Raw genomic sequence first — 21,192 nt, 5'->3', positions numbered from 1 at the left:
TATTTTTAAGAATGGGAAACTCTTCTCAGCCTTTCCTTCAGGCCTTGAAAGTAACTAGTTTGAACTGCTGACTCCACCTTCTGTCTAGGTCAGGCACTATATGTGAACTGTATAAATGAAAATTCTCTAAATTTGACTCAGAAACAGTATTAATGCGCCTTCCAAGCAAAAGTTCAATAAAAGATCATGTTCTGGGGAATGCTGTGTAAAGACACAGGTTTGGATTTAACTGCACGCTGTCATATTTAATTAATGAGAAAAACATAGCCAGGCATTGTTTGATTATTGGGTTTTTTTCAGCAAGTTGTGGGAGGAACATTTGCAAGGTATGGGTTGTTATGATATCTTACTTGGGTTTTGTGCATCTTGGTCACTTGAGTACAAGAGTACAACTCAAGAAGCTAAATGATGGGTGCATGTCAGCTGTGTATTCTCTGACCTGATAAATAAGTAAATCCTGGCATGTCAGTTTTGTTTGACCTGTATATCCGGTATTGATTTTCTTACACGTGACCTATGAAGAGGAAAGAGTGTGTGTGTTTCTTTATGATGTGATAATGTAAGGCTGAAAACAAAGTGAGTTTTTCCTGCTTGCCTTTCCCATGGGAAATACAAGGTCAGTCAAACTCGTTCTTGCTGGAGGATGATAATGATGGGAGAACAAAGTGATTACAGCATCAAAAATTATTGGAGTCTAAGCAGTGGGGAAGAGAAATAGCATTTTAGGCTGATGGTTTAATATGCTGGTGACCAGAACTTGTCCCTGTTAGGGCTGGATTTTCAATGCAAAGTAGATGAAGAGCTGGCAGTTGGGATGCCTGAGCCTGGGAGAAAGCTGGAACTGGTGGTAGGCTTTGGGACAAAGAGTGGGGCTGGCAGGGAATTCCTGTGTGAGATGGAATCCCATGGTCCGTTGAGGGCCAGTGGATGATGAACAGCGGGATAGCACTGCCTCCCATCAGAGGGTAGAAGAAGAAAGGGATGTCAAGCTGAGGGCAGGGACTGAGTGGTGAGTGGCTGTTGCGGTGTGATGTTATTGGAGTGTACCAATAAGTGGCCACCTGTGCTGAAGTGTTTGCGTCCCTTGCCCAGAACGCCATGGTGTCGGTGAAGGAGCTCTGTGGGCTGCCGCCCATCGCCAGCCTCAAGCAGTGCATCCTGACCCTGTCCTCACGCCTCGTCAGCAGCGACAACGCACCCTCGGTGGCCCTCTGCATGAAGGACACCTTTCCTTACCTGGAGCCTCTGGGGACCGTGCCCGATGTGCAGAAAAAGGTCCTGGCAGCGTATGACCTGGTAAGCACTTCAGCACTGCTACCTCTGCCTTTCCCCACTGTTGTGAACGGGGCAGGCTGTGCCCACTGACTTTCACACACCCAAATGTTCCAGTTAAACAAACAAGGCTCTTCAAATGACTCGGACTCTGTGAGTTGGCCTTCAATCACCACAATGCCACACTGGGCTTTTTGTTATTGTTTCCTTTTTTAAACACGGTTGTGGCTAGAACAGGTTGGCGTTTGAAGAGGACTTTGTTTACAAAACTAGTGGCAATTCAGCCTGTACTGGCACTGGTAGTCCTTGTCCTTGGGAAGCAGCAAGATTTGTGTGCTGCCCTTCGCTGGCCTCCCCGCAGCAGAGAACAAGGCCAGTAGACAGGGAGCTGCAGCATGGGAGTTCCTAGGCAAAGCTGAGCCCTCCCTTTCCTTACCCTTGGCAGCAGCACTGTTAAGTATTGTCCCTGTCAGATGAAGTCAGTGTCGCTCTTGGGGAGGGCACGGCAGTGTTGGAAGAGAAGGTTAAAATGCCCGTTTTCCTGCACAGGCAAGGAGAGGCCAGTATGGTACAGGAATGCTTCTGCAAATGTAGAGACACGGGCTGGAATCGTTCCAGATGAGTGCTGCTGCTCATTGTATAACATATGTTACTGCTGTGGGTGACTGAGCAACAGCTGTGCGTGACTTCCAGCAGCAGAAGTTGCTGTCACACTGTGCCTCTTGGGCCGTGGGGGTGCCCCGCTGCTTCCCAACCTTTTTGGCAGTCTGCAGCAACCAACAGCAAGATGCACAGTTCAGCCAAGCCTGACTGAAACAGTGCACTGTGGCAGCCAGGCTGAATCACCACTCATGTTCAGGGGACAGCAGTTTTTTCTGCAGCTTGTGTTCATAAGGAATAAAATGATGAATAATGCTGGGAATGTCGAATTGCTTCCAAAGACGCTGATGTGTTGCAAAGAGTGGTCGCAGCTTTGACCAATTATTCAATGTGCCAAATGCCCACCTCCTTCCCATCTCATATTTTGCCTTTATAACACACTTTTCAAGGGCAAATCCACTTTGGGGTGGGAGAAGACACTGATATTGATTAAAACAGAAATACTAAAAGTACTCTTAACTAACCCCTGGGTTCCTTCCAGAATAGTTTCTAGTACTTGGAAGTGATTAAGTAATGGTAATAAAATGCCAGATGTAACAATACCAGAACAAGGATTTGCAAATCCAGTTGATTGCCTTATTTTAGATGGAATCTTTTGGGGTAGATTTGCTACATGGTCTCATGTCTTTGTGAAAGAGCAAATACCACATAAATAAGAGATTTTTCTGTCTTTGGAGGCCTGCTTAATGGAGTTTTACCAAAATGAACGTGCCATCTCTTATCTTTGTAATTATATAATTACATTATATATATAAGAGTTAATTAAATATATAAGAGTACACATGGGACTTTTCAAGGCCTCCTTGTACTTTGGAAACAGTTTTTCAATTTAAATAGGTGAAAGGCCTCTTTTGGATCTAGACAGAAACACTTGTATAACTGTTTTAAATAATGGTTGTTCTCACATTTGTCTCCAGTGGGGGAAAATGTAACTTGAATGTCAAGAGAGTGTGCAAACAGTTCAAAATCAGAGAGAGAGAGAGAAGGGAGTTGTGCCTTGCCTACGCAAGGATTGAGATATAATTCTGTTAAGGAGAGCATGATTCTTTTATTTTTACCCACTTTGGCTGTGACTGCCTCTTACTTTTTTAAAACTATTCGCTTCTGAAAAAGAAAGCTGGATTTAATAAGTGGTTTTGCTACATTTTGGATGTTTGCCTTTTGAGACAGTGCCAGGAGCAGAATACTGAAAACTATTTAGCCTTTTCTGTGTTTGAATAAATGAACTGTATCAATCTTGATATTTGAAATCACAGTGTGGGAAGGGGTTTGCATTTTCAATGTTGATAAGGGGCTTCTCCTTGCTATATAATGACTTCATATAATCCAATTTATATTTATTTTTAATATTTTTTTGTGCAAACGAGAACACAAGGAGGTGTTGGTGGAAAGCAATATAAAATATTTTAGCTTATTTATTGATTTTAATTCAAGATATGCTACAGTTCAGCCTTTTATATTGTTGATAAATATGGCTTCAAGGAACTGGATCCACAAGTGCTTGCTGCATGTCTCTTCACTTCAAAGTGCTTTTCAAACGAAAAGGCCTAAGAGCATTTTTAAACGCATAAAATAAAATCTGTTTATATTGGCCTGTCTCTTGTATGAACAGGCCACACTTCTTAATTCCTTTTACAGTAAAATGGAAAAAGTTTGACCCTAAATCTCATAGTGTGACTGCAGGTCTGCCTCACTCACTGGACCCCACAGTACAGGGAGCTTGAGTGCTGGGCAAATGCTTCCTCACCACCTCTGAAAACACTACATGTGCCATATTCTTTGAAAAACCTGCTTTGAAAATAATTTCTGATAAAAGCAGCCCTAATGTGTTAGAATTTTTCCCCCTTACAGAAAATTGCATGCCGAATATACCTTTTTATTTTACCACGGAAAGTATAGCCTCTGCCTGTGTGCTTAATGGGGCATGAACAGGGCTGAGGGTCCGGGGAAATGAAGGTACAAGTGCTCAGAAACCTGCCACAATGATCTGGAAAACAATTAACTGTCTGTTCCCTCCTGTTCGGCTTTTGTCAGCTGTGAGATAGACAAAGACCCATTTGTGCAGTTTGTTTGTTTTTTCCTGGGCAATTAATTTTACCATTGTGCTCTGCATTAAATATTTTCTTTTGAGAGAGACCTTATTAGAATAAAATTTCATGTGCTTTGTTTAAGGAACCGGAACAGTTTTTCAGGACTGCATTTCCCTCATTTTCTGGTGGCATTGCAGTGGTTTAGTGGAGCTGTACTGTTGGCCATGTCTCGTGTAGGAAGAGGCTTCATTGATAATACTGGGTTGTATAGGAGTTTCTGCAGAGGAGGGGAGGGAATAGGATTTGCCAAAATCAAGAAAATAAGGTCGTCTGTTGACAATACACAGCCATTTTGAAAAGTGTGTCAATGATCAGAAATACAGTGTAGAATGGCTGATTTCGATTTACAGCTTTAGTTGATCCCATACATAGAGCATGCTGAATGGATTCTGGTCAGGCTGTCATTGCTTCCCACACACGCATCCTAAGATGGTGTACCCTGCCACTTTTAGAGTTGTTCTTCAGAACTTTCCTTTGCCATGAGGAAGGGCTCTCACTCTGCCTCTCTATCTGTGTGCTCCCCCTTGTCAGTGGTTGTTCAGGTGGGCAGCATGTGCAGTGTGCCTCACAACCTGTCAAATTAATGCTGGTGTTCTTTGATCACACCTAGAAAGGAGTTACTCCATGTGAAGAGAAGGGATGGGGCCCAGCTGGACCTGACAGATGGTTGAATTATTCATTGCAAACAGTTACCCTGTGAAGTTAGGATTTTTTTTGGTTAAGAATTGTTTAGAAACAGATTGTGGTTACTGTGTCTGCATGATATATTCATGTGCTGGTGCAAGCGTGCATGAACTCAGGGACACTTGTACACTTTGCATTTCAGTTATTGGTAAGCATTATTTTCCTCCAAGATCAAATGATTGAATAATTTGAAAATCAGAAGCGATAAAGAAGTGATAATAAATGCTCTTGGTTTTACCCAATCTCCTGGGTCATGTGCATACAGAAATTTTTCTAAGAAAAATCAGACGTCCAAGTTATCTTCATGTGTTTTCAAATCGTAAATAACTATTTGAAAGAAGTGTAAAAAATATTGAACAATGAATACAGGATAGCTGCAGGTACTGCTAAGAGATGTAGGGTAGTTAAGAACATCTTGGCCAACATGGAGATGGATTAGGGATTTTTGAGAGGACAAGAAGCATCTGTGGGGTTGCTGGGAAATAATAAGAGGTATTTTAATGGCCGTGGTTTTGTTGGCATGGGTGTAGGTCCATGCATGCTAGCAGAGGTCTGCTGAAGTGTGTGTGAGGTGAACTGTTCTTTGTCTGCTGTTCTCTCATATTCAGTCTTTTTGGGTTTGTCTTGGTGCAGGCATGACTACATTCCCAAGAAGAAAGTCCTTTTTCCCAGTTATTGTGTAAATGCAAAATGACCAAATAGATTTTTGTGAGCTTTTTCACTGAAGTTCATACCTCAGCTGGGATACAGTCATCCCCAGAGGAGCATTTTTCACTATTCTCTAAGCAGCTGAAGACAAGGAATATTGCAGAGCAGAGCATCCACTGCCAAAGAAGTGTCATAACGCACTGACGTCAAATGCAGTCCAGCACATGGACATTGTCTTGAATTTGTATTTGTTTTAAAGAATTTTCCATCCAAAATTGGACATAGACTGGGAAAGTTAGTTTCTTTTTCTACTTCTTATTAAGGAAAGTCCTGTTTTTTTCTGTGCTTCTTACAATTCTCTCACCCACGGCTCTCAAAGTTTCCTGCTCTGATTGCCCGTGCCCATTAGTCACTTCTAAAACAGAACCAGAAAAGAGTAAAATCAGAACTTCCCTTAGAGAAGGAAGTTCCAGTTGGATACTTCAGTTCTGCTGTTTTAGCATAAGCATATTGAAAACTGACCTCTCTCATTTCCTCCATTGCTCCTGTTGTTCTGTAGAGGACTGGTCTTTATGCACAGATCACATCCTGCACCAATGATTCCGTATTTTCCCAGAAATATTTCTAACTGAAAACATAGAGTTGGAATTTAAGGTGAATTTTATGCAGTTTCTTCTCTAGTTTGTGTGCATAAGGTATTTCAGATGTTTCCAGCTCATGTAGCCGTCCTTGGTAGCTGTTTCTCATGCTGGGCTGTTGCAGGAAAAAGATTTGGATACCAAAATCCAGCTTGAGCTATGCTGGGACAGAGAGACAAGGTGAGGGACAGAATGGTGGCCAGCAGCATTCTTTCCATGTCCTGGCATTGCATACCTGTCTTTCTTTTCTTGCAAAACTTGCTGACACACAGCTGATGGCTTCGTTGCTTTTTGTCCCAGATGTGTACAAGAAATACTCAATGCTAAACAGAATTCTCTTCAAATTTTCATGAGCTCTGTTTTCTCTTCAGCTGTTTTTTTGAATTGGTTGTGGTTTTGTAACTTCTTTTATTTTTGATTGATGGTGGGTTTGGTTTGTTTTTGACTTTTTTTGTGGTTTTGTTTTTGTATCCAGGCAAAACTCTTCACTGTCAATGAAAGGCATAGAAGATTGGGACAATGGCCATGAGGAAACACCTAAGACAAAGCTTCCTTTTAGTCTGATGTTCAGTCAATTTCTGTTTTAAATTTTGGAGTATATATGAGAGGTTTCCTTGAACTGTCCATTTTATCTCATTTATCTTTCCAGCAGGAGCAGTACTTTAATTTGCTACCAGGAGCTTTTCCTCTCTTTTTGTCTTCTTTTGGTGAGACTGCTGTGTTAATTTCCTCTCTCCTTTTCAATTTATAGAATAATTCACAATGAAAAGAAGAAATTGGTCTTTAGCACAAGAGTTCATTAAAGTAAAAAGACCATTCTTTTGTTCAGTTTGTACAGATCCTGTGATTAAACTGCCCTTAGTGCAGGCAGTAAATAACCCTGTTAATTTCATGTGAGTAATATGATGCCCGCAGTATTAAAATATTTAAAATTTCACTTAAAATGTATTTAGCTTAACAGAAGTGACAAAGTAAAGCATTGTTTTTTGTGTGAAGCACTGGGATTTTAAATTTGATATTCCATGCTATTCTTAGACAGTGAATTGAGACAGCTCAGTTATGTTTTCAACCCTTGGTCTGTTTCACTTCCTGGGTCTCATATACCGGATGAGGAGAGAACTCCTGGGTTTGTGCCAGCTCCTGCTTCCTGTGCTTTTTTGTGAGAATCCACCATAAGTGTTACAGACAGCTTCAAGTGGGTTGAGATGAATCAAGTTTATACTTCTTCTCTATACCAGAATCAGGTTTTAAGTGCTTTTTTTTTTTTGTTTTTTTTTTTTTTTTTTTTTTGTCTGATTTCCCCCTCAACCTTCCAGTTATGTTAAACGCATTGATCACTAAAGTTTATCACCTTCTTTCTGACATGGAAAATGCAAGTTATCCCAAGAAATCCTGCCAGCTTCAGCAGTTGATAAAAATTTCCTCCCTCCAAGTAGACCCAGATACCAACATCCATCCTCTAAAGGTTGCTTTTCAGTAAATGCCACTTGGATGGTAATTCCTTGAAGCTCAGCATTCAGGAGTTAACACACTCTGGTGGAGCACGGGAGTCCTGAGGGAGTAGGACATCTCTTGCTCTGTGAGAGTCACTCATGGAAGCGAGCTGCCATTTGGGAGCTGACATTATACAGCATCCTGATGGGCTCCAGCCAGATGGCTGGGACTACACAGCTGCCTGGAGGGCTGCTCAGTGCAGATCTGAGCAGAGGAAAGATGCAAGGAAATTCATGCTGAAACATGAGAAAGCTCACTCTTCACTTTTGAGATAGGTTCGTGCGTTTCAATATATTACTGGCAAAAGTGGCCTTGAAAATTTCAGGCTGTCCTGTATGAGGTTACCTTCCCAGCAGAAAATCTCATGCCCTTCCATGTTGTGTTTTTAGTGCTTCTGTTTCTTGTCACTTCTAGAAGAAGTAGGTGACATCCTATCAGATGTGATAGCAGCTGGAAAAGCAGGAAATTACTCAGACTGGGATATCATGGGCTCATTTCAAAACTAGTGACAAAAAAGAAAAAGTGTATCTGGATGCCATGACCCTATGCTGTAACTTTGTTCTTGGATAGCAGTTACTTGCCTGTTACACTCTTGTCTGTTTGAATCAGTCTGTTCTTCCAAGTGAACACCCAGGCTTTGTCCTTTCCCTGTCTTGTTGTTCCCATCTTTTACAGCACCATTAGGAAGGAGGACCTCGTGCCCTCTGAAACTGTACATGCAGCTCTTGCTGGGGGCAGAGTCTGGCCTGTCATGTAGGGATATGGGGTCCTGCACGCTGTGTTATCAGAGGTGGTAAAGGTGCCATAGGCCAGGCAAAATATTACCTCATAACTGGCTTGGGTCCCATTATTTCTACCTAGTGCATTATTTCCTGAAGAATGTGAGAGGGAGGATTCCAGGTGATGAACTGAGGTTGTCCTTTAACCCTAGTTACTGAGCTGAGGAACGCTGAAACCACTTTCAGGATTTGTCATGGGACAAAAGCTGCTTATTTTTGTCAAGATTACTGCAGATAGGAAGATGGGAACAGGTTAAATTCTGCTACATGATCTGTTTTTAATTGTTTGTTCTTGCTGAGCTGAAAGTAGTGAGACTTTGATGTTAGCATCAAAGGAGTGGAGGGTTGCTCTACCTACTCTGCAGTAAGGGAAAATTGACATCCTAGTGCTACTTTGCTCTTAAAAAATGAATATAATACCTTCATGTCTGAGAATCCTTAAACAGGCATACCAGAAACTCCTGGGAGTAGGCCCAGTAGTTGCATGATTCTCAAGCCTGCTTTTTTTGTGCGTGGTGGGATAATTTCCTGTGGCTCTATATATATATATATATATATATATATATATATGTATATATATATGTATATGTATGTATGTGTGTATGTATGCATGTGTGTATATAAAAACCTCACAAGTCACATTCTGCTTGAGGGATCTGAGCACAGGAGAGTCCGACACGTGGGATGTCCTGTACCAGCTTGGCTGCAGCTGACCTCACAGGGCAAACCTTGCTGCGGGGTAGGAAGCACAGGCACAGACCCAGTGGGGACCCAAGCCCAGGGTGATGGCTACATGGGGTGCAGGAGCCATGGAGGTGCTGGGATCTCCTGGCTGGACTGGGCAGTGCAGGCACTGCCTCACAGGCCCCAGCTCTGTGTGTGCAAGAGGAAAGAGCACGTTTGGCTTCTGGCTGCCTCTTGTGACTTGCAGGATTTTTGGGACTCGTACTGTGTTCTCGGCGCAGGCCAGCCTTTGGGATTTGTAGCTGTCAGCTGAATGGCTCCTTCAGCCCAAAAGGAGAATGTACTGTGGTACAGAAAAGCCAGAGATTGGGTAGAAATTGTGATTTCTTTCTAGATGACAAGTGAAAATATCAAAGAGCAAAAAAATCAATGTGATGCATGAACAAGTAAGTAATAAGAATGAAAGGCAAAGGACACTATTGAAAGTAATTTAAATCTCAGGCATATCCACTGAGCATGTTCTGTTAAAAAACAATTTTGCACTCTCTAGGTATATCAGGCTTTTTTCATTCTGCCTGTGAAGCTGATAGTGGATTTTGTTTTCCATGTGTTGTTTTTTATATCAAAGGAAAGGCATAGGTATTTTGTTAAATACAGCCTTAGTATACTTAATTAGAAATAAAGATGAGATGAGGAGCAAAATTTGGATCTAAATTCCTCCAGAATTTGGAAGTTTGAGTGTGACAAGTGGAAGCATCTCTCATTCCTTGTGTCTAATTAAAACAGTAAGATGTGCTAATTTGCAAGTGTTAATTTATTACTGTTATGCTGTCTTCCACTAAAATAATTGAAACCTACTACTTGGGTTTTCATATTTAGCATATTTGAAAGCAGGGAGGCTTTTAGCAGTTGCAGTATTTTGGCAGAGCTTTCAGGTGGTGATTTTTCTAATTTCAGGGTGTAACATCAGGCAGTCACTCTTCAGTTTGCTTCATTTCTAATTGAAATGCACTGCTCTCGTGTTTGGGTTTGATTGAGGTTTGTGGTGGGCATCCCAGGACAGCGAGGTTATTCTCAGGCACAGTTTGTTAAACGGCATGTTCTTGCCTTCCGTACCAGATGTATGTACCACCTTTTGCAATTTCACAAAACAGAACAATGGAACAATATTCTTTTTTGCCTGGGCTTCTGAGAGGTTTTGGAGGCTTGTTACCATCAAAGGAGAATAGTATTTGCATGTAGGGAGGCTCAGGAAACTCCTCAGGTAATGGACCCTTCATTTGTTTGCTGTTAATGGGCTATTCTAGGAAGATGTCTAAGTAAGGAGGTCTCTTGAAACTTGTGAGTAGGCTTGTTGAAACTGCTGCTTTTGGTTTGTTTGGTTTTAGGTGGATTTTTTTGTTTTGTTTTGATTTTCCTGTTGTCTTGTCTGTTAAATTTCAACAGAAGGATAGGATTTGGATCTCATTTTCTCAGAGGAGAAACTCAAGAGCTCCTATAGGTGTCTGAACTGTTGCATAGAATAAAATCCAGCACAGGCTTAAATGCCTCTGGAAATCAGCTCTATTCATGACTTGGTAACATTTTTAATAAGCACCTATGTCGAGGACTATACTTACTTCCCCTTTTAAGAAAATACCAGTTAGAAAGGGCTTAGTTGAACACAGAATGAAGTTTGTCTGCTAAATGTTTTCTTCTGAAATCACTTGTGTTTCCTTCATATTGTTTGCAGTGGTGTCTCATGGATGTAAAACAGCTGTCCATTAACTTTTGGAACAAAACACTTTCAGAGCAACTGATACTTAGCATGATACAGATCTGGGAGGCCCCCATAGGAAGGAAGGATCCAATATTTATCATATCACTTTCAGAGCAAACCTCCTCTCCAGTTTCAGCCTTTGTACTTTGTGTGTGTTAGATGTTGCAGGAAACTCTAGTAATGCTGATTTTTTTCTTTTTCGTTTTCTTTTTTTTTTTTTTTTTTGACAGATGATTCAAGAGAGCAGAGTTCTTATTGAGACGGCAGACACCACTCATGACAAGATTGTTCAGTGCCAGAAAGCAGGTAATCCATTATAGTGAGCAGTTCTGGGTGGAAGATGGGAAATAATGTGCTATCATTTACTTACAGTTTGTGACTAATATAGCATTTTTCACCTGGATGTAAGTGAGCATTTTGGTTTTTCTGTGGCATGCTCTACCCTCCTGAAGGCTCATCTTCCAATAGCAATGCTGGTGTTGGATCAGACAAAAATACTCAGCTTTCACCTTAGAAGCTATTTCTCCATCTGCTCTACAGCTCTGCACTGTCTGACAGCATTTAAATTAGTCAAATGAACCAAAAAGGCACTAAAAGACAGGGGTGAGAAGGGATGGTGCCTTTACTGAGTGCATTCTCTAGCTCAGTTTTTCCTTTGAGCACAGAGCAGGCAAGAGGTTTATATAACCACAGGACCACAACAATTATAAATACTATTGTTTCTGATAGGCACTTTTGGATTGGCAAGTGATGCAGGCTACAGCCATTTCCTTCTATTAAATGTAAATAATGAATGAAACTGCTGTCTTGTAGTTAATGCTTTAATTCATCTTTTTAGTTAGGAGAAACTGGAAGCTGTTTCAACAGTAGCATTTAACTGATTTCATGTGGTGCAAGAGCAGGATGGAGCCTGGTCTCTGCTCTTTAGCCATGCTGGCATTGTGGTAGCAAAGGGACGAGAGCCAAGTGGCCATGTCTGGCTGGAGGTTGTGGGCCTCATTGTGACATGCCTTGGGTTCTGTGCATCTGCATAGGCAGCATAAAATTCCTCTGCCCAAAGCCTTCATCGTGTGCAGAGGGTTAAGGAAAGGGACGGTATCAAGGAAATGCAGCACCAGGAGCATCTCTAGAAGGTAAAATTTAAGAGCAATACTTAGCACTAAACTATGCGGACTCCCAGCATCATCAGCTGCCTTTCTGCCCAGCTTGATCTGTGCAGAGAGAAGAACCCATGACATTTGCCTGGGCCCTGGAGTCTTTGTGAGCAGGAGATGTGTATGGAAAATACCAGTAGTGCAGTACTGTGCCACCACACTGATTTCCAGAGTTTCATGCAGTTCCCCTCTCCATCCTTCCTCCTGGGGGAAAAAAAAAAATAAATCACGCATGTTCACTTTGCTGCTGCATCTTCTTGTATTTTCATTTTTGTTAGCTTTATTAGCCTTAAAATTTTTGATTGAGAAGGCAACTGGAGACATAACCAGTGCTTCTCTGAAGCCATGGGATTTAGAGAGAGGAAAGGACTAAAGGAGAGATATCCCTCCCTGTGCTCATTTGCCAATTAGTTTGTTGCAAATGTTACCCAGGCAAATTTTTATCTAACACTTTAAATGTGGCGAGATGAAGCACTCAAAATTAAGAGGTGTCAAAGGTATAATTGCCTGTGACAGTGTCCTTTACCTCACCCCAGTGCTGCTTCTTTTGAATGTGTGTTCCACCAGACCTCTGCTTCATAGCCTGTTTTGGAGTGGGTTCCATGTGCCACAGGGTCCTGCTGGCTCTCCCAGACTGGTTCTTGTGTGACTGGTTTTTATTGTTGTTTTTTTAAAATGTGCAGGCTCAGCCCAATGCACAGTGGTCAGCAGCAGCCTGGAGGACTGACCCCAATAAAAGCTTTCGCTGGTGTTGCTACCTGCAGCTTAACATATGTTTGTGGCTCCCTCTTTCTGAGGCAGTGCTGTATCCAAGTTACAGATGGAGAAGTGAGGTCCAGAGGGAAGAATAACTGAAAGGATGCTGCATGAAGGCAGGACTGTCCACATAGAGCTAAGATCCATTAGCCTTCTTATGTTTTCCCAGGACAAAGCAAGTAATTTGGAGCTTTTCTTTTTACTAATTTAAGTGAAATGATTTGTGAGTTGGTTGGCATGAAGCACACCTGCAAGGAAATCTTGCTTGGGGTGCAGTTATTTATACAGTTTTCCAAAGGATGTACTGCAGGAATTCTGTTAGCCTTGACAAGAAAAGCCTGTGAGTGGGTGAAGTTTTCAAACATAAACAACAGAGAAATCTTGCATTGTGTGGGGTTGGACAGCCTCAGTGTTACTGAGCTCCTGGAGTTGGTGCATGGGAAGGAAAACCAGTGTTAGTCTTCCAGGAGTGAATTGGGCAAGCTGTGCTGAGTGCAAGCCTGCCATGGACTATCCTTCAGCCACTTGCCAAGCTGCCTCTGCATCTACACTGTACAGATGTTCGCTCCATTGGCATTTCTTTGATGTCATTTCAACGAAGCTCAAATTCGTGAGTGACATTTATCCTAAAGTGTTAAGGGAGGGAGAGCTATGAAACAACTGGAAATAGAGCTTGGTTTGTTCAGCCAGGATAGGCTTCAGATGCTTTGGAGTTACAAAGGTCAAACTGGCACTAAATAAGGTGCAATTTAAGGGAACACAAGCAGCTCTTTTCCATTTTGTCTCTCAATCCACACCAGACTCAGAGAAATGTTTACATACACAGTGCAGGTCTTGTGAAATTGGTGGGCTTATTGGATACTTTAAGATTTTTTATTTGCTCCCAGATTTTCCAAATTTTTGTATCCAGCGACAGATCTGCATACATTTGCCACGGAAACTAGCAATGAAATGCAACAGGGCTCTGGTTGGAAGTCTCAGTTCTCCATGCTGCAGGAATCACAATTCTGTGATCAGAGTTATGTGCTTCTGATGTAATTTATCACTGTGGAGTACAATGGCTTTTCTGTATGACTGATTAAGATTAATGAGGAGATGTGCATTGGAGCCTGCATTTGCTGTGCTGAACAGGTATCCTCCACGTGTCAGCCTTCCAAGGTGCAAAGTCATCAACTCAAGGAGAGTAGCAAGCGATCGCCTTTTGCCGCAGTACTGGCAGCAGGGCAGGCTGCAGGCAGAAGTGCTGGAGGAGTGTCTGTGTAGGGACCAGTGCTTGTGTGGAACCCCAGCACTGGCAAAGAGAGCCACAAACCAAGTGGAAGCACAGCCCCAAAACTGCACACGCCACCTTTATTCTGGAAAATGTTCTCCCAGGATGGAGAAATAAAAAGGAAGGGGGGAAGGCACACAAGGAGGTTGTAAGAAGTCCCAGCTGCAAGACTGAAAATGCTCACTCAACATTTTAATAGGAAAATCAATTGTGCATTGAGTGATGTGGCAATCTGTGTTTTTAGGAATGGAATTCCATGAAGAGCTTCATAACCTTGGGACAAAAGAAGGTTTGAAAGGAAGAAAATTAAGCAAAGCCATTGAGAGTTTTGCATGGAATATCACAGTGCTGAAGGTAAGCACAGGAAGTACCATCTCCTGTCTCATATTAACTTTATAAGTAAACCTTTGCTCTTTTAGCTTCTCTGTTTGTACACCTCACTAATTCTGAAGACACAGAATTAGTGAGATGTTCTTTTTTTAATGGGATGTATCAATTACCCCCACTTGTTGATATTTATCAAATATATGAATTACACCTCTGATTTGGAAGCTGTGAAGGGAATTTATCTAAGCCTTGAACAGAAAAGGAAAGTTTCTTTATGGTTTGTATGATCAGGGACATGGGTTTGGTTGTCTGTTCTGCCCCATGCACCCTGAAAGTGACCTGTTTGAGGTCACTGTGTGTCAAATACTTCTTTTGTAAAACGAGAAGTGGAGCATCTCTTTGGGAAGGGACAGCGGGCTGGAAGAAAAAACATGAGGAATATTGTAGATCCTGCAGGATTATGTTTCCAAAGTAGAATGCTGTCCAAATAGCCAAAAGGGGATTTTCACCCCTTCATGGTGGCTGTGCAGGGACATAACACGGGGTGAAGTTGTTACTCACTGGACTTTAGCCACAGGCTTTGCATCAATCAGCCACGAATTGTCATGGTAGCTGTGTGACTGAGCTGGGGTGAAAACAGTTAGGGACAACCAGGCATGGAAAGAGGAGAGGATTTGCTGGAGCCGCAGCAGAAGACAAGGAGAGGGCCTGAGCCAGGCATTCAGGTTGTTAGCATTCAACTCACACCTTTCCCAGCCTCATTTCCCACCTTGCTCTGATAGTTCACACTTCCCTTCTCTGTCCCAGCTGCTCCCTTGCTCCAGCTCCCAGACTGCCCTGTCTGGCAGCATCTTTCTGTGACCTCCCAGTGCCTTTCCCTTAGCTGAAATCCCAGAGCAAGCCATTTCATAAAAGGGAATTTTTACTAAGTTCCTCATCAAATATACCCCTAAATGTAGCATGCAAGAGCAGTAGGACAGGTATGCATCACCACTGTGGTGCTGGAAAGAGCCCTTAACGTGCATTGAGCAGCAGAAGGAAAAAGGAATTGGGAACAGAGAGGCTGAAGGGCAGAAGCATGTGGGAGAGGCCACTGGTGGTAAAGAAGGGTTAGAGAAGACCTGGAACACCTGTGGTTTCCTGCATACCTTGATTCACCATGAGAGCATGGAAAAGTGAGGAATTGAGTCAGTGTCAGTTTAGTTAATGGGATCTCTCATGAAGAGAAAAGTCAACCAGTTCAAACTTACTGACTTAAATAGATAACCTATTCCACACAGAGCAATTGAGGTTAATGGTTAGAGTCATCCCCACCTCCTGCCCCAAAGCACACTAGGCAGTTCTGAACATTAATCTGAATACCTTTTGCTGTGTTAGGTAAAAGAAATGTCTAATGATCAGAGTCACTCTAAATGTTTTGATTTTTTAGATGTTTGTCAAATATGAAGTTTGCACCTCTGAGAGTGACCTATGATTAATGAGTATACAAGTAGGGGATCAAAGAAACAGTTTCCATGGAAAATAATTGCTGCCTAGCACATATTGTCAACTTAAAAGAGCTTTAAAAAAATCTAGTTAAGGTCAAGGAATAATTTACTTGTTTCATTTGTAAGTCACAACTTCTTTTCAACATTTTTCACACAATAAAATATTAACAGAGTTTGTGACAACCATCCATGAAATGCACGTGAAACATTTTTTCAATCTGACTGAAGTCCAACTCAGGGATGACATTAGAAAACTGGGAATGAAGTTGTGCCTCGGGTGTGTGATATGAAACCATCAGTAACTGTTCTGTCATCTTTTTTTTTATTTTTTCCCTCACAAATACTGTTTTTCAGTGACCCTGCCCATAACAAACCTGCATCTCTTCTTTAGCACTGAGTCCTCTCAGTGCTGGTGAGAGCCAGTCAGGAGGATTTGGAAGAGACTGACAGCTCCACCCCAATCAAGCCATAGGTGTCCTCTCTGTGTCCAGTGGCAGGGTGAACATTACAAATATATTTCACTAGATGTTGTCATAGGGTTGTAAGAAGAGGAAGAAAATATCCCATAACATCTCACAAATGCATCAGCTGCTTTACCTGAGGTGAGTGAGTGGCTGATGAGAAAAAGGCTCTTTGTGTGCTCAGGGTTGTTGGAGGCAATTACATCACATGGCAGGAATCAGTTTGTGTGAGGTGCCCGTGAGCAACAGCAGGTATTGTGTTGTTCTTGTGCTATGTAATGATTAATAGTCTTTTCCTAGGCTAGTGAAGCCAAGACATATTTAATTAATGTATTTCTTTATAAAGACTCATGGCAGTAAATAAGCTTTGAATAAAAGAGGAGATGCAATAAGAAATTGCTACTGGCAAAATCATTAAATAGCTACAGACTGCAAGATTAAAGTGTATTTTATAAAAATCCTAACTGTGGTCATTTTTCATGTTTAAAAATGCCCTGGGGTGCTTTTTAGAGGTGAATCAAAATAGTATGTCAATTTCTTCCTTAGTTTATATAAACCTAATTACATATTAGTAATGTCCTTCTATAAGGACAAACTGTTTGCCAGAAGGTAAAAATGTTACTAAAAGAATGGATGTTTTAACTTGATGACAGTCTAACTAGTCAGCTTTGACATCAATATTTATAAAATGTCACATCATCTTTCATTCCACATTGTGTAGAGCACTGTCAGGTTCACAGTCAGTAATATTGAGAGGCATAACTTAAGTATACTAGACAGAAGAATCATACTCTCACAGCAATATTACAGGAATAGTTTAAATTTAGTTTCACTTTAACTTTTATTTCTATGCAGCACCAGCTCTGTCTCTTTGTTTTCCTTTCTGTATTTAATTGAGTGCCGGTAGAATGCAAAGGTAGTGAAAGAAGTTTTGTGTTAACCCCCTCACAGGGACCATGGTGTTAGGAACCCTTAATTTCACTCTATGAGGCACGCAAAGCTGCTCAGTTCAGCTGAGGCAATTGTTCTGGTGTGACTCTCCCTTGTCACAGAGGGTCATTATTAATTTTCATAAGCTGTTTCATGTTTTTAAAGCAGGTGACTGTCCCTTTCCCAGAGCAGAGGCTTTTATGTAGTTGTGTGGGCTCGTGTTTGTTTCTCCCCAGATGCTGGTGCTTCTCCCACCTGCCTGGCAGGGCCACCTCTGCTCTGGTTCCTGGGGCTGCTTTTGCTTTTGCAGTGAGCTCCTCCTGCCTGCGCTGGGAGAGAGGGGAGCACCAGAGCCTGGAAGGCAGAAGCTGAGAAGCCTCCTTGGGGCAGTTCTGATGAGTCCTGAGAGCAGGGACATAACCCCTGCCATAACCTCAGTGCCACTGTAGAGCACAGGGTGGTTTCCGGGTCAGGTACACGTGGGTGATGTCCTGCAGAGTCAGGTCGGGTCTGCTCCTGGCCTTCTCGGCACAGGACAGAGCCAGCTGCCACCTCTCCTGGGGCTCTTCAGCCCACTCTGTCTGCCTCTCCCATGGGATCTTGTACCAAGCATTTTAGTAACTGAGGCACTCTCAGCATCTGTCACATGAGCAAACCACTGATTCATTGACTGAGGTTTTGAGAATGTTTGAGGGGAAAAAAGTTGTAGCCTGCAAAACTACTCTAATTGCTGAGGAAAAACTGTCACAGACTGCCAGGAGGTGTTCACTCAGGCAAGAAGTTGGGATCTGCCTGAGTCCCAAGAGCCTGGCAAGTAAGTCAAACAAAGTTTGAGTATGTTGACTGTGATTCAGATTAACTGCTCTCATGTGGACATGCTTTAACAGCCTGCAGACAGATTTTTCTGGGCTCTTTGTGCTTTGGTGGGTCAGCACATCCAAAGTCTAGAAACAATACCAAGAGGTACTTGTATGTTGATGGTAAATATCCAGATAGTTAATATGCCAACATCCTTGCTTATTTAAAGACAAAACATAGGAAAAAGAAGATAAAAGTGGTGTTTACTGTTTTGGTCTTCTGCTGAAGGGCAAAAGACTCAAATGTTTGGTTCTAGTCTGCTCTGAAATGCATGTGGGTTTTTAAATCTTTTTTTGCTCCCCAAGATAAAATTTTGCCCCTGCTGTCTTAAGTCTGTCTGTTCTGTCTGACTAGGACTCCAACTATTAGTGCATGACACAAGACATCAAGTGGTTACATTTTCAGGGCTTGTTTCAGCTCTCATCCATGAGTATATCTGTTAATTATCCTGCATTTAAATGAATGCTGATTAGGTATATCAAGAGAAGTCTGTCGAATGCAGAAGGCATACAATTATTAAATTGCTAATGCAGTTCTCTCTTTGGGGGAGGCCTCCACAATTTTATGATGTGGTTGTGATCAATGTTCGCTCTAGTGTACATGATTTTATGCAGCAGAACTGTGCAGAAATGGCACTTTTGCAGGATGATGTCCTTCAGTTTCTTGGGAGACTTGCAGCATTCCAGACCCCCTCACTTGGGTGGCAGAGCCCCAAATGCACACTTTAAGGTTACTTGCAGAGATTAAAGCGAGATTTCTGACAGATGTACATACAGACTGCCTGCCCTCACCTAAACTGAGGTGAATTTATCATCACTATAAGGTATCAGTTTTCTTTTTGAAGAAAAACTACTTGTCAGGTAGTGATTGATATTCTAAAGCACCTTAAACACAGAGTTTCTGATGATCTTTGGAAGAACTAGGTCCATTCCCAGCCTTAATTTAAGGATTTTTATAGTGTACTGTACAAGTGTTTTTGAATGGATATTCTACAGTATTATAAAATCCTGAGACATTTATATGGGTCTTTTCATATCAGTCCTTTTTCCTGCAGTTAGGCGTGAACCATGGCTGTTTTTCCTTGGCAATGCTGCAGAGTGGACAAGAGAGCAGCACAGCAGAATCGTAGGAACCTTATATGTAGTTAAGCACAATGTAATAATCTGTTCTGCCACTTATTATTTATTGTTGCTAAAGGATTTGCATGACAATTTATGCTATCTAGATCTCAAGTGAGAGCATGATGGATTCATGAGTCCCCACGAAGCTGCTGTATTCTGTGTATATATATATTATTCACTCTAAGTGTCAGTTGGGCTTTCCTCTCACCCCCAAAAATTCCTGATACCATTCCTCCCTCTTTTTCTCAGCATATCTCTGTGGACATAAGCATATTGGTGCTCAATTTGTGAAACATCAAAAGTAGATGAAATATAAGCCATAGTGTCTTAGCAACAAATTCTTGTTATTTGCTGTCATCTTCTGACAGTGATAGTGCAGCAGGAGCAGTAGGTAGGAGTGGTTTGTGTGGCTTGGAGTTTTCATGCCTGCCTTTAAATGCAGGGCTCACTGTGCTATTCCATATCAACTCACCTCTACTCATACCCGAAAAATGCATTTTGAATGTGATTACTCCAAGGCTCTTTTTCCAGAGAGACTAAATATCTTTCCTTTCTAACTTTCTAGTCCCCACATTGTTTGCATTTGCTTTGCTGATGCAGTTCACGTTTTTGAACTAAGAGCAGTGTTTCAAACTTTTAAACTTCTTCAGACTCTGTGCCCTCACTAGTTTTGAAGCTCTGCTGCCTAATGCCAAGACGTGCTCAGCTCCAGCGGAGATTATCTGAGCCAGTCTGTGATTGAGTGGCAGATTTTACAAGAGTGAGGAAAGGCAGAGTTGTTCTAATGATTCACATAGTGACTAGATCAGCTTGGTCTCTTACACATGAACTGATGACAAAAAGGAGAAAATTAATAAAAAGCCAGCTGCCTTTCTGAGAGTGCTAGAGACAAGGTGAAGAGGGCATCAAGGTAAACATCCATTTAGTCCTGTAAATAGGACTAAAATTTAGCTCAACCTGCTTACTTGGAAGCAGTTAATTTAAAAGTAGAGGGAAAGATGAGGGAGAAGGTAGATTTATGTTTTTCTTTGTTGAATCTGAGAAAGAGTCTGGAGGAGCCGCATGGGAGCACAACTTGTTCCCAGACCTTTGTGTACTCTGAATGCAGAGGTGAGTGCAGTGGAGGCTCCCAGCTTCAGGGCTGGTTCCAGGGCAAAGCCTGTGCTCCTGACTCTCAGGACAGGCTCCACGGCTCTTCTGTATGCGGAGGTGTTGCAAGATTTTTTGGGATAGGGGATTTAGAGTCCTTTGAATGATCTTGAGTTACGAGATAAGGAGGTAAGTGTAAGTGTTGTGCTTCACATGCCAAGCTGTTTTGATCAGTGTATTTTGTAAACCAAGGGAACCAAACCATGCAATTATTAGAAAGGATAGGCAGATCTTTCTTCTACCTAGCAGAGTGCTGTTCTCTACTGATTTGGTTGATAAAGACCTCCTCCATAAATGATGAATGCACTGGTTTTTGTTTGTTTTGCCCAAGCCCAAAGGCAGGACCCAGAGCTCTTCAACAGAAGTCTCCATGGATTTTGTCAGTTGTACCTGGTGATGGAAGCTTCTCAAGTTGCTTCAACACTGTGTATTAAGGTAAAAGGAGTGTAATCCCAGTCCATCAGGAGTACTAGTTAATCAGCTGGAATATCCTGTTATTCTTGGCCCTCAGCCATGCTGCCAGAGCATTGCTCCAGGGAGGATGTAGTGAGCGGTCTCAACAAGTACAGCATGACCTCTCTAGGTACCTGGCTGTTCCCTGTGAGTTTTTGAAGGCCTAATGGTGTTTCTGACAAGGTCTCTGTTTTCTTGGCCAAGGAAAAATCCAAGGCACGAGTTGGATTCAGAACAAGCTAAATATTTGTGTGTGTTTAAAATACATGTGAAGGCCACCCAGACAATCTTAAATCTTCAAGTACCAACTGCTGGCAATAGCAGGGACTAAGCAGAGAGCAAGGATTACCAGGGTTCACAGCTGTTGATGATCTCCTTCATGGTCCTGTGAGTTTCTGTAGGGCATGAAGTCCCGGGATAGCCTGACAAAGAGAAGAGACTTTGTCCCCTGTTATTCAGTTATTGCTGGGGTTTTGTTGAATAATGTCACAGCAGGAGTGTGTCACTGACTGGCAAGG

At 42.1% G+C, this 21,192-nt stretch overlaps 1 protein-coding gene across 1 annotated transcript in view; it reads left to right on the top strand.

Moving 5' to 3' along the window:
• PLCL1 (phospholipase C like 1 (inactive)) overlaps window positions 1-21,192 on the top strand; it is a 182,775-nt gene that overhangs the window by 145,391 nt on the left and 16,192 nt on the right. Inside the window, exons 3-5 of the mRNA XM_041473319.1 lie at window positions 1,093-1,296; window positions 10,939-11,014; window positions 14,133-14,242. Of these exons, the coding sequence (XP_041329253.1) occupies window positions 1,093-1,296; window positions 10,939-11,014; window positions 14,133-14,242 (390 nt within the window). The remainder of the gene's footprint in view (window positions 1-1,092; window positions 1,297-10,938; window positions 11,015-14,132; window positions 14,243-21,192) is intronic.

The sequence above is a fragment of the Pyrgilauda ruficollis genome, unplaced genomic scaffold, assembly GCF_017590135.1.
Source record: "Pyrgilauda ruficollis isolate IOZ18807 unplaced genomic scaffold, ASM1759013v1 scaffold3, whole genome shotgun sequence".
NCBI classification, from domain to species: domain Eukaryota; kingdom Metazoa; phylum Chordata; class Aves; order Passeriformes; family Passeridae; genus Pyrgilauda; species Pyrgilauda ruficollis.
This window is presented reverse-complemented; position numbering and strand designations above follow the sequence as displayed.